General features: G+C 35.6%; 1 protein-coding gene across 1 annotated transcript in view; it reads left to right on the forward strand.

Annotated features, from left to right (window-relative positions):
• GNB4 (G protein subunit beta 4) overlaps nucleotides 1-13,464 on the forward strand; it is a 60,303-nt gene that overhangs the window by 30,946 nt on the left and 15,893 nt on the right. The window contains exons 3-5 of the mRNA XM_022571703.2: nucleotides 9,289-9,327; nucleotides 10,286-10,392; nucleotides 12,572-12,635. Coding sequence (XP_022427411.1) covers nucleotides 9,289-9,327; nucleotides 10,286-10,392; nucleotides 12,572-12,635 — 210 coding nt within the window. The remainder of the gene's footprint in view (nucleotides 1-9,288; nucleotides 9,328-10,285; nucleotides 10,393-12,571; nucleotides 12,636-13,464) is intronic.

Consider the following 13,464-nt stretch of genomic DNA (forward strand, 5'->3'; position numbering starts at 1 on the left):
AATGGCTGCACCAATTTGCAGTCCCACCATCAGTGTTCAGTGTTCCCTTTTCTCCACACCCTCGTCAACACTTGCTGTTTCTTCTCGTTTTGATGATGGCCATTCTGACAGATGTGAGTTGCTATCTCATTGTGGTTTTTATTTGCATTTCCTTGATGATTAGTGATGTTGAACACATTTTCATGTACCTGTTGACCATCTGTATGTCTCCTTTGGAAAAATGCCAGTCAGACCCTCTGCCCATTTTATTTATTTTTATTATTTTATTTTTTGGCTACGTTGGGTCTTCATTGCTGTGTGCAGGCTTTCTCTAGTTGTGGCAAGTGGGGGCTGCTCTGTTGTGGTGTGTGGGCCTCTCACTGCAGTGGCTTCTCTTTGTTGCGGAGCACAGGCTCTAGGCATGCGGGCTGCAGTAGTTGTGGCTCATGGGCTCTAGAGCACAGGCTCAGTAGTTGTGGCACACGGGCTTAGTTGCTCCATGGCATGTAGAATCTTCCCGGACCAGGGCTCAAACCCATGTCCCCTGCATTGGCAGGCGGATTCTTAACCACTGCGCCACCAGGGAAGTCCCCTTCTGCCCATTTTAAAAATCAGATTGTTTTATTTTTCTGTTGAGCTCTATGAGTTCTTTATATGTTGTGGATATTAATCCCTTATCAGATATACGATTTGCAAATACTTCTCCCATTCAGTAGGTTGCCTTTTCATTTTATTGATGGTTTTCTTTGCTGTCAGGAGCTTTTTAGTTTAATGTAGTCCCACTTGTTTATTTTTGCTTTTGTTATCTTTGCTTTTGTGGTCAAATCCAAAAAATCATCATGAAGACTGATGTCAGGGAGCTTACTGCATATGTTTTCTTCCAGGAGTTTTATGATTTCAGATCTTGCATTCATGTCTTTGATCCATTTTGAGTTAATTTTTGTGTATTATGTAAGATAGTGGTCCAGTTTCATTCTTTTGCACGTAGCTGTCCAGTTTTCCCAGCACCACTTATTGAAGAGACTGTCTTTTCCCCGTTTTGTATTCTTGGCTCCTTTGTTGTAAATTAATTGATCATATATGTGTGGATGTATTTTTCTGCTGTCTGTTCTGTTCCTTTGATCTATATATCTGTTTTTGTGCCAATATCATACTGTCTTAATTACTATAGCTTTGTAATATAGCTTGAAATCAGGGCATGTGATGCCTCCAACTTTGTTCTTCTTTCTCAAGCTTGATTTGGCTCTTTGAGGTCTTTTATGGTTTTATACAAATTTTAGGATTGTTTGTTCTATTTCTGTGGAAAATGTTATTGGGATTTTGATAGAGGTTGCATCGAACCTGTAGATTGTTTTGGGTAGTCGGGACATTTTAACAGTACTCTTCCAGTCTGTAAGCACAGAATATCTTTTCATTTATTTGTGTCATCTTCAGTTTCTTTCATCAGCGTCTTAGTTTTCAGTGTACAGGTCTTTCACCTTCTTGGTGAAATTTATTTCTAGGTAATTTATCCTTTTTGATGCAATTGTAAATGGGATTGTTTTCTTAATTTCTCTTTGTGATAGTTCTTTATTAGTGTATAGAAATGCAGTTGATTTCTATATATTTATTTTGTATCCTGCAACTTTACCAAATTCATTTATTCTCAGTTTTGATGGAGTCTTTAGTGTTTTTTGTATATAATATCATGTCATCTGCAAGTAGCAATAGTTTTACTTCTTCCTCTCAAATTTGGATGCCCTTTATTGATTTTATTTCTTCTCTTTGCCTAATCACTCTGGCTAGGACTTCCAATGCTATGCTGAATCCAAGTGGCAAGCATGGGCATCCTTGCCCTGCTCCTGATCTTAGAGGGAAAGCTTTCAGCTTTTCACCCTTGAGTATCTTATATATGTCATATATGGCCTTTATCATGTTGAGGTACATTCCCTCTATATCCACTTTGTTGAGAGTTTTTATCATAAATGGATATTGGATATTGAATTTTGTCAAAAGCTTTTTATGCATCTGTTGAGGTGATTTTATGATATTTATCCTTCATTTTGTTAAAGTGGTGTATCACACTGATTGATTTGTGGGTGTTGAACCATACTTGAATCCCTTGAATAAATCCCACTTGATCATGGTGTATGATCCTTTTGATGTGTTGTTGAATTCTGTTTGTTAATATTTCCTTGAGGATTTTTGAATCTATGTTCGTCAGGGATATTGGCCTGCAATTTTCATTTCTTGTGGTGTTCTTGTCTGGAGTGACTGACCAATCACTTGGTCATGTGCTGATCTCATTTAATGCTTGTAGCAACCCTATGAGGTAGATGGTGTTACTTCGTAGCTGAGGAGACTGAGCCTCAGTGAGATTAAGTAACTGGCGAAGGTAACATAACTATGAAGTGGTAGATCAGGACTCAAGCCAGGTGTATTTTGGTTCCAGAGCCCGTGCCATAGGTACCCCTGTGGCCCTGCCTCCCCATCATGTCTGCTAAGATCTGGCTCTGTAGCCTGTGCTATAGCCACATGAATCTGGTTGTCATTCCCTGAACATGCATTGCTCTTTTCCACTTTGTTGCCTTTTATCAAATCGTTTCCTTTGCCTGGAATTATACTACCTCTGCTCTAATTTTGTTCCTGGGACTTGTATTCATTGAATCCTAGTCTTCCTCTAAAAAACCTCACCAGAGTCCTGCACTTGGATTTCTTATTCTTTTGCTGGAAGGCAGCATTGCCTGGTGGAAAGGACATGGATTCCATCTTTTAATTATTTTGTGGCCAGGACATGTTTACAGCTTTTTTTGATGCTTAATGTCTCTGCCCACTATATAGGTTTGCGGAGAGGAGTAAACAAAATGACATGTAAAGGATTTAGATCAATGCCAGTAAGTGGCAGTTCCTTACTTGTACAGCCCTTTGGATTTGTGTTACAAGGCTGATTACAGCCCACCTGATATTATAGTTCCTTGTGCACATTTATCTTTACTACCTGTACTTGGCTGGGAAATTCTGTGTTTTAATTATCTTTGTATCTCACCAGCATCCAAGCAGAATGTCATGGGCATAGTTGCTCACTGAATTATCTTTCGTGATTTCAAGTAACCATGTGTATGTAAAATGCCATGTACTTTTCTTATCAGTTTAATCATGTCATGCTATATTTAAAGACCATTTCTTCCTTCTTTCCTTTTTTTCCCCCTTAATTCCAGAAATATATTTTAACTATATATTTAACTGTGGTATAAACACATGACATAATAGAAATGTATGCTATTTGATGCAATACGTGATTCATTTAAAAAGTTTATTTTATATTGGAGTAGCATTGATTATAATTCATTTTAAGTTAAAAAACAGAAATAGAGAAAATGTAGATTGTCTTTTGTAATTGTTACCTGTTTGATTTGGAGTGAGAAACACCACTTTTATTTTGCACAAAGATATTAATATCAGAGCTTTATTTTTTAAGATGGGCAATAAGGAATTCAGCTGTTCATTGGGAATGATTCTCTTATATTCAGTTTTATAATGGATAAAAGTGTTCGTACGTTCAGTAATTTTAACTTGCAGTATTTTAATTGTGTTGTTAATATAAAGGTAAGCTCTATCAGGGCAGGGATTTTTGGTTTGTCTACTGCTCTATCCATGGTGCCTAGCATAGTACCTGACACAGTGTGCAACAGATTTTTTTATTGAATGACTGAATTAAGAAAGATGATCTAAACAGTGATAGTTCATTTTCATAAAGCTTAAAATCAGAGAGCTCTTTTTATAGAATTGTCTTCTACTCCAGCATTTTTGGACATGGCTCAGGCTGTCACTGTTGTTTCTGGAAATTCTTTTCATTGTAGGAAAGTGGGCTAACTTATTCCTTGCCAAATGAGGTTTCTAAACCCACAGTCTGAGAATGAGAGAATCAAATCATATGTTTGTGTAACTACTTATGAACACCCTTACATAGAAATATTCTAAGTGCTTATAAATAGGTTGAAAAGGCCGCCAAAAAGATTGCATACTTATCCAGTCTTTGTTGCAGACGGTGGCAGGCATCCCCTGGCTGAATGGAACAGGTTGTCCTTTGGGGACAGTAATTCAACAAATCGTGTGTGCCTCTCTGCACAGAAGCGTGCACAGCACACTGGGGAAGAACAAAGTTGAAGACAACACTACCCTAACCTTTGGGGGAAAAAATTGGAACAAATCTAGTAGGAAGAATTAATTGTGCTTCCCATGTATATGAATCCTCTAAATTTATTATTAACTGATAAACTTGATTTAAAACATTTTGTTGCTTATTAAACATGTTCTTTGTTTGCCGTTACTTATTTTGTTACATTAATTTTTGTTTCACTATCTTCTGTTTAATAATCCTCTTCAGTTTGTGTAAAAATTTAAGGTCTTTTTGAAAGGCTACCCTATAATACTTAGGCAAAAACACCTGCTTACATGTAGGGAATTTGCTTTTAATATACAAATATAACTCATTATATAAAAAATTATTTTCTTGACATACCATATCTTTTTATCATGTTAGATCAAAAGTATTTTATTTCTGGGCTTCCCTGGTGGCGCAGTGGTTGAGAGTCCGCCTGCCGATGCAGGGGACACGGGTTCGTGCCCCGGTCCAGGAAGATCCCACATGCCGCTGAGTGGCTGGGCCTGTGAGCCATGGCCGCTGGGCCTGCACGTCCGGAGCCTGTGCTCCGCAATGGGAGAGGCCACAACAGTGAGAGTCTCGTGTACCGCAAAAAAAAAAAAAAAAAAAGTATTTCTACTAACACCTGTATACAGTATACTTGCAAAGTATTTTAAAGATGTGTTATTTTTTAATTAAAAAATTTTAGTTGAGGTACAGTTGTACAATATTATATAAGTTTCAGACGTACAACATAGTGATTCATAATTTTTAAAGGTTATATTCCATTTATAGTTATTATAAAATATTGGCTATATTCCCTGTGTTGTGCAATATGTCCTTGTAGCTTATTTATTTTATACATAGTAGTTTATACCTCTTAATTTCCTAAGCCTATCTTGCCCCTCCCTCTTCCCTCTCCCCACTGGTAACCAGTAGTTTGCTCTCTATATCTGTAAGTCTTTTTCTTTTTTGTTGTATTCACTAGTTTGTTTTATTCTTTAGATTCCACATCTAAGTGATATCATACAATACTTGTCTCAACTAAAAGCTGCTTTGAAAACATAAACAAAATTGATAAAGCTTTAGCCAGAGTCATCAAGAAAAAAGGGAGAGGGCTCAAATCAATAAAATTAGAAATGAAAAAGGAGAAGTTACAATGGACACCACAGAAATACAAAGGATCGTAAGACACTACTACAAGCAACTATATGACAGTAAGCTGGACAACTTAGAAGAAATGGATGAATTTTTAGAAAGGTACAACCTTCCAAGACTGAACCAGGAAGAAATAGAAAATATGAACAGCAGAATCATAAGTACTGAAATTGAAACTGTGATTAAAAAGCCTCCAACAAACAAAAGTCCAGGACCAGATGGCTTCACAGGCGAATTCTATCAAACATTTAGAGAAGAGTTAACACTTATCCTTCTGAAACTATTCCAAAAAATTTCAGAGGAAGGAATACTCCCAATCTCATTCTATGTGGCCACCATCACCCTGATACCAAAACCAGACAAAGATACCACACAAAAAAGAAAATTACAGGCCAGTATCACTGATGAACATAAATGCAAAAATCCTCAACAAAATACTAGCAAGCCAGATCCAATATACATTAAAAGGACCATACACCATGATCAAGTGGGATTTATTCCAAGGATGCAAGAATTTTTCAATATCTGCAAATCAATCAGTGTGATGCACCACATTAAGAAATTGAAGAATAAACACCATATGATCACCTCAGTAGATGCAGAAAAAGCTTTTGACACAATTCAACACCATTTATGATAAAAAAAAACTCTCCAGAAAGTGGGCATAGAGGGAACCTACCAACATAATAAAGACCATATATGACAAACCCACAGCAAACATCATACTTAATGGTGAAAAGCTGAAAGCATTTCCTCTAACATTGGGAACAAGAATGTCCACTCTCACCACTTTTATTCAACATGGTTTTGGAAGTCCTAGCCATGGCAGTCAAAGAAGAAAAAAATATATAAAGAGGACTTCCCTGGTGGTCCAGTGGTTAAGACTCTGCCCTTCCACTGCAGGGTCTTAGTTGCGGCATGTGGGATCTTTTGTTGTGGTCCACAGGCTCTTCGTTGCAGCGTGCAGGCTTCTCTCTAGTTGTGGCGCACAGGCTCCAGAGCGCATGGGCTCAGTAGTTGCAGTGCGTGGCCTCTCTAGTTGTGGCACACAGGCAAAGTAAGTCAGAAAGATAAAGACAAATACCATATGATATCACATATATGTGGAATCTAAAATATGGCACAAATGAACCTATCTGCGAAACAGAACCAGATTTGCAGAGATAGAGATCAGACTTGTGACACAGAGATCAGACTTGTGGTTGCCAAGGGGGAGGGGGGAGGGAGAGGGATGGACTGGGAATTTGGAGTTGGTAGGTGCAAACTATTACATTTAGAATGGTTTAAACAGCAAGGTCCTATTGTATAGCACAGGGAACTATATCCAATCTCCTGGGATAAACCTGGGATAAATGGAAAAGAATATTTTTAAAAAAGTATATATGTGTAAAACTGAGTCAGCTTGGCTGTACAGCAGAGATTGGCACAACATTGTAAATCAACTCTACTTTGATTTAAAAAAATAAAAAAAATAAAGTCTACTTTGTTTGATATGAATATTGGTACTCCAGCTTTCTTTTGATTTCTATTTGCATGGAATACCTTTTTTACATCCCCTCACTTTCAGTCTGTATGTGTCCCTAGATCTGAAGTGGGTCTCTTGTAGACAGCATATGTACAGGTCTTGTTTTTGCATCCATTCAGCCAGTCTGTGTCTTTTGGTTGGAGCATTTAATCCATTTACATTTAAGGTAATTATTGATATCTTTGTTCTTATTGCCATTTTGTTAGTTGTTTAGGATTTGTTTTGGTAGGTCTTTTTTCTTCCCCTTTTGTTCTCCTGTGATTTGATGACTATCTTTAGTCTTGTGTTTGGATTGCTTTTTCTTTTTTGTGTGTGTATCTATTGTAGATTTTCACTTTGCGGTTATCATGAGGTTTTGATATAGCAGTCTATATATATACAAGATTGTTTTGACTTGCTGGTCTTTTAATTTCAAATATATTTCAAATATCCTGCATTTGCATTCTCCTCATGATTGCTGGTTTTGATATCATATTTGTTTGGGGATGATTTTCTACCTTTACTCTATGTTTGCGTTTACTGGTGAGCATTACTTTTTGTAATTCTCTTGTTTCTAGTTGTGGCCTTTTCTTTTCTGTCTAGAGATGTTCCTTTAACATTTGTTGTAAAGCTGGTTTGGTGGTGTTCTGCCTAGTTTTCTTCTAGGAGTTTTATGGCTTCTGGTCTTACATTTAGGTCTGTAATCCATTTTGAGTTTATTTTTGTATATGGTATTAGAGAATGTTCTAATTTCATTCTTTTACATGTAACTGTCCAGTTTTCAAGTACTATGTATTTTAAAAAATATTTCTGAAATGACTTGGGTTATACTGTAAATATTCTTCCCATCACCTCAATTTCTAGTTGCCAGAACAAATAGAAGGGAACTCAGAACTCTTGCTTTTTGGTGATGCTTATTAACAAATATAACTCTGAATACAATGGGCTTATTAAATCAGTCTAGTTCAGTTTATTCGGGGGATGCAATTAAAAATCTTTTAACCATAAACCAAAAGTATATTTGTGCAATAGAATAGAATTGTGTGTCTATATATAAAGCCACATATCTATGGCCAATTGATTTTTTAGCAAGGGTAACAAGACAATTCAATAGGGAAAGAAGAATAGTCTTTTCAACAAATATTGCTGGGACAGCTAGATATCCACATGTAAAAGAATGAGTTTGGACTCCTACCTCATACCATATATAAAAATTAACTCAAAATGGCACCTAAATGTAACAGCTGAAAGTGTAGAATTTTTAGAAGTAAACCTAGTTGTTAATCTTTGTGACCTTGAATTAGGCAACAGTTTAATATGACACTAAAGCACAAGCAAGAAAGAAAAAAATAGATAAATATACAAATTGGTCTTCATCAAAACTATAAAAACTTGTGTGTCAGAGGAAACTATCAAGAAAATGAGAACTCAACCTACAGAATGGGAGAAAATATTTGCAAATCATAATCTGATAAGGGTCTAGTATCCAGAATATATAAAGAACTCCTATAACTCAACGATAAACACTTAACCCAATTTAAAAATGAGCAAAGAAGTTGATAGACATTTCTCCAAAGAAGATATACAAATGGCTAATAAGCGCATGTAAAGACACTCCACATGAAAAGATGCTTAGTATCACTAATCATTAGGGAAATGCAAATCAAAACCACACTAAGATGCCACTTGACATCCACTAAGATGGCTGTAATAATTTTTTTTAAAAAGAAGAAGAAGAAGAAGAAAAAGACAAGAACAGTGTTGGTGAGGACATGAAGAAATTGGAACCCTCATACATTCCTTGTGGGTATGTAAAGTGGAGCAGCTACTCTGAAAAACCATTTGACAGTTTCTTAAAATGTTAAACATAGTTGCCATATCACCCACCAATTCCACTTTTAGGTATATACCCAGGATAATTGAAAATGTATGTTCAAAGCATCATTAATCATAAAACCAAAAAGTAGAAACAGCATAAATGTCCATCATATTAACTAATGGGTAAACCAAATGTCATATTTTTATACAGTGGAATATTACTCAGCCATAAAAAGAAATGAAATACTGACACATGCTACAACTGAATGAACCTTGAAAACATTACACTAAGTGAAAGAAGCCAGACACAAAAAAGGTCATATATTGTATGATTCCGTTTGTATGCAATGTCCAGAATGAGCGATCCATTGGAAAGTAAATTAGTGATCACCTGGGGATGGGGGAAGAGGGAATTGGAAGGTATAGGGTTTCTTTTTTGGAGTGATGGAAATGTTCTAGAATTAGGTAATGGTGATGGTTGCACAGCATTGTAAATATGCTAACCAACCCAGCTACACACCTTAAAATGATTAAAATGGTTAATTTTATGTTATATGAATTTTATCTCATTAAACCTTTTAAAAATAAAGATTGTGTGGTACAGTAAGAAGTATATTTCAAATCTATATTTCCAATGAAAGTATTATTTTAAATCATATCTAGGGATTTCCATATCTAAATGTATAATTATCTTTCTTTACTTCAGGATGCTAGAAAAGCATGTAATGATGCCACGCTTGTTCAGGTAAAATTTTTATTTTTCCTCAATTCATTTTATTAATTCACATGAAACTGCTTGATACTGATGCAAATGATGTTCAGATTCTCTTTATTAGTGTTTAATTGAAAGGAATATGAGATCTCTATTTAAAAACACGTTGTAATTTGTCAGATGCTGGTAGAAGTGCTTTTTAAAGCATACCTGTTAAAATGGAAGTCCGAAAAAATACAATAAAAATATGTACGTTCATATAGTATATGTTTCTTTTTAGGTAGCTTCTGATTCTTTTGTTTTTTTTGTTTTTTTGGTTTTTTTTTTTTTGCGGTACGCGGGCCTCTCACCGCTGCGGCCTCTCCCGTTGCGGAGCACAAGCTCCGGACGCGCAGGCTCAGCGGCCATGGCTCACGGGCCCAGCCACTCCGCGGCATGCGGGACCCTCCCGGACCGGGGCACGAACCCGCGTCCCCTGCACCGGCAGGCTGACTCTCAACCACTGCGCCACCAGGGAAGCCCGCTTCTGATTCTTTTGATATGCCCTGGTTAAGATATTTTTTTCTTATATAAAGTATTAGGAAGGTTTCATTAGTTTAATTAATATTGATCATTTTTATTAAGGAGATATTTTATGTGTTGTTTAAATATAAAATTGGCTTTCTTTAGACAGTTAAAATTAGAAATGTTTTACTATTTGATCATCTGCTATTAGATTTTTATTTGTGGCTGTTTTTTTACTAAGGTTGGAAGGTATGTCTGTTCTTTTTACTTAATAGTCTACAGAAGATGTTCTCACTGGAAGGTGTGCAAATAAATCATACTTTTTCTTGAACAACATATTAGTCCTATAATGACTCTAGGAATTATTAAAATACCTTCAATAGCTATAAATTTGTTTTATGTCTGCTTTTTTGCCTATTAGTTGTTTCTACTTTATTTTCTGAGCTACGTCTAAGGTAAAGAATGACATTCTCGTCACTTCCTATAGATCACGTCAAATATGGATTCCGTGGGGCGAATACAAATGCGAACAAGACGTACACTGAGGGGTCACCTAGCTAAAATCTATGCTATGCACTGGGGATATGATTCGAGGTTTGTACCTGCCATTTTCAGACTGTGTGCAGAATTATTTTTGTTGAGGCATCATTTGCATTTTCTTTTTAGAAACAACCTATATCTATGAAGTATTTGCAGAAAATGCATCTAATGTGAACGCTTTGCTTTTAATAAAAGTATTCATTGATACTTTAAAAGTTTAGAAACCTTTAATATGGAGAACAGATTTACCTCTCAGAAATATCCTTTATCAAATGATTTAGGCAAAGCGTTTAGGATTTCTTTTCTTTGCAGTGGGGTATTATACTTTGTGTTTTTTTTAACATGCCAAGGCAGTTTTATTGTGTATTAACATTGAAATTTCAGTTAATAAGGAAATATTTGTTGAATATTGCTATGTACAAGTTACCAGATCTTGCCGTAATTATTTATTACCTAAATTCACAAAGGATGGAATTACATAAAACAATGACATTTTTGTTGAATACATCTTTTATTCCCTAACCCCATCATACAAGTGTGTGTGTATTGAACACACACACACACACACAGCCGCCATCTGGAGTGCAGTTGGATGGTTGGTCTTGATGAGTTACTTTGTTCATAGGGTCACAGTGTGGCCTGTGCTTTTTCCAGAGTATCTGGCACTGCTTCCATAGTGGTTGACTTGTTCCTTTGATTTGGTTCATCTAATTGGGAAAAAGTCTTAACTAAAAAATTATTTTTTAATAGAAGTTGCATATTTTTTCTTTTCTTCCAGGAGAACCTAAAAATGTTGCTACCTGTTGCTAATGCCTGGCACATCTTGATGTAAATAAGATACTTGAATACAGTAATATAGAACTTGTGCCTCTTAGGAGGGAATAAATAAAATTATATAACTGGCAACTGACATAAAGCTAGGCCAAATATTTTATTCTTTTTCTCAAAGAAGTTTAAGAAGTAATCTACCCATTGAGATAGCAAATGTGTAACTCGAAATACAATCACTTGAAACAATGTTAATGGTTCTTACTTTCTTATAGTTTTCTCAAGACTATTAATAGAGAACCAAAAGTGTCAACAGAACCTATCTCACATTGTCTTTCTACCCATTCTGATTATCAGCTTGTAACTTAATGTCCTTCTCAACTCAGTGCTGATGATGCCAACTGATTTTTGAAGAACTTTAGGTTCCATCCCATACCCTGTGGTTAGATCTTCCCTTTCATAAAACTTACAGTAATTGCTACGTAAGAACCTGATGTTATTTACCTACAGTGAAGGGTGATAGGGACAGGAAGGTGATTCTTTTCACTGTATATCTATCCTTTTGTAGTTTTTGAATTTTATACCATAGTGAAAAATAAAATTCCAAAACAAAACAAAAAATTCAATGGCAGGTAACTTAGTCAAGAGTTCATATTTAGCCTGGCAAACAGAGCTTTCTGTAGTTTAAGCCCAGTCCCCTTTTCTAAACTGTTATTCCCATTTCTTACAAACTCTGTGTAACTGGGAAATTCACGATTCCTGAAATACCTGTTGTATTTTTCCATCTCTTGCCATGGAACATACCCTCCTCATAGAACACAGACTTCTCTATCTTTAGCTTTTGAAATTCCATTTTTTCAAGACTTGTTTTCTTTTGCAAGACTACTTGAGTAACCCAGTTAGCACTTATTTGTCCCTCATTTGTTTTCCTATGGCCTTTATTTTATACCACTCCTCTGACTATTTTCATTTACCTAATTTATTTTATTAAATGTCTTATCCCCACCAGATGATGGAGGGCCCCAGGGTAGGCGGTATAGCCTGTTTTGTACCCATAACACTGCCTTGCATTCACAGGCTCTCAGTTGATATTTTTAGATTGAATGAAATGTGGTTCTTAGGCTTATATGTACTCTACTGTCATTATATTTAAGTCAGTACATACTAAACCAGTCAGCTAATAGCTACCAGAATCTTGAATAAGAACTAGAATGTTGTTACCATGAAAAAGTTGTTATAACCAGAGACATTTCTAGTAAAATGTCTAAAAATATTTAATGTTGAAATTTTTTGGCATGCAGAATAGATTTTCTTTAACTTGTGAGAATATTTTCTGGTATCAAGTTTTTAATTCGAAAAATTATTTTTGTCTTTTCTGAACTGTTCTACATTAATGCAATGCATAACTAATTTAAACTACTTTTTTCCTCTAAATGTCACGTTATTTTTGTGTTTGTTCCTCTAGGCTACTAGTCAGTGCTTCCCAAGATGGAAAATTAATTATTTGGGATAGCTATACAACAAATAAGGTAGAGTTTCTTAATCATCCTCTTACATAACCTTTTATTTGGTTTGATGTCCACCAATTCTTCCCTTTATTCTATTACTTCAAACTTTAATTTCTTTCCAGGATAAATTTACTCCGTTAATTTTCACTCAGATCCTTTCTTTAGACCTAGTGTTTGCTTTTAATATTTAACCTTTTCTTTTTATTCCCAAGGACAACTGCAGGACTATAGTTCAGTGTGTCTTATTTGAGTCCCATATTTCATACTTGAATATTAGAAGACAGTGTGCATCAGTTTTACATATAAATGATTTTTTTTAAAAGGTCCCATTTCCTAATGTGACAGCGACCCTGCAATTTTTATTTTTAGTTGTGGATAAGCTAGAATGTTTTCTTTGGTCCACACTAGGCATTGATTTGTGTTTCTGGACTGCTCAGAAGATACAGTAGATTGGAGGCAAATTACAACTTGTTTAGATCCCTTGGTGGTAAAAGCCAGTGGGTCCTCTTAATATGTCCACTGGAAGGACCCCTGACATAGAGGTGTTGAGTGGTCATGAAGAAGCTCCAGGAAAATGCTCACAAGTCAAATACTTCTAGATTCTGTGTGCACTTATACCACTGTTTCTAGTAAAGATTTAGAAGTACTATTTTGTGAAATAAACAGTAACTTCAGCCTGGTTGAGAATTTAAAGCTAGCTAAGACACATTTGTAATATAATAGTTTTTCTGTATCAATCAGAATTGAGTGTGACTTTCAACTATATTTTCCTAAAACAGAAAAATATTCTTTTAGATTAAGTGAGAGCATAGTAATCCCACAATGTGTTGATTCTGTGTATGGGCCACTT

The sequence above is a fragment of the Delphinapterus leucas genome, chromosome 4, assembly GCF_059928025.1.
Source record: "Delphinapterus leucas isolate spDelLeu-1000000601 "Yukka" chromosome 4, BTC_Dleu_Yukka2, whole genome shotgun sequence".
Classification (NCBI taxonomy): domain Eukaryota; kingdom Metazoa; phylum Chordata; class Mammalia; order Artiodactyla; family Monodontidae; genus Delphinapterus; species Delphinapterus leucas.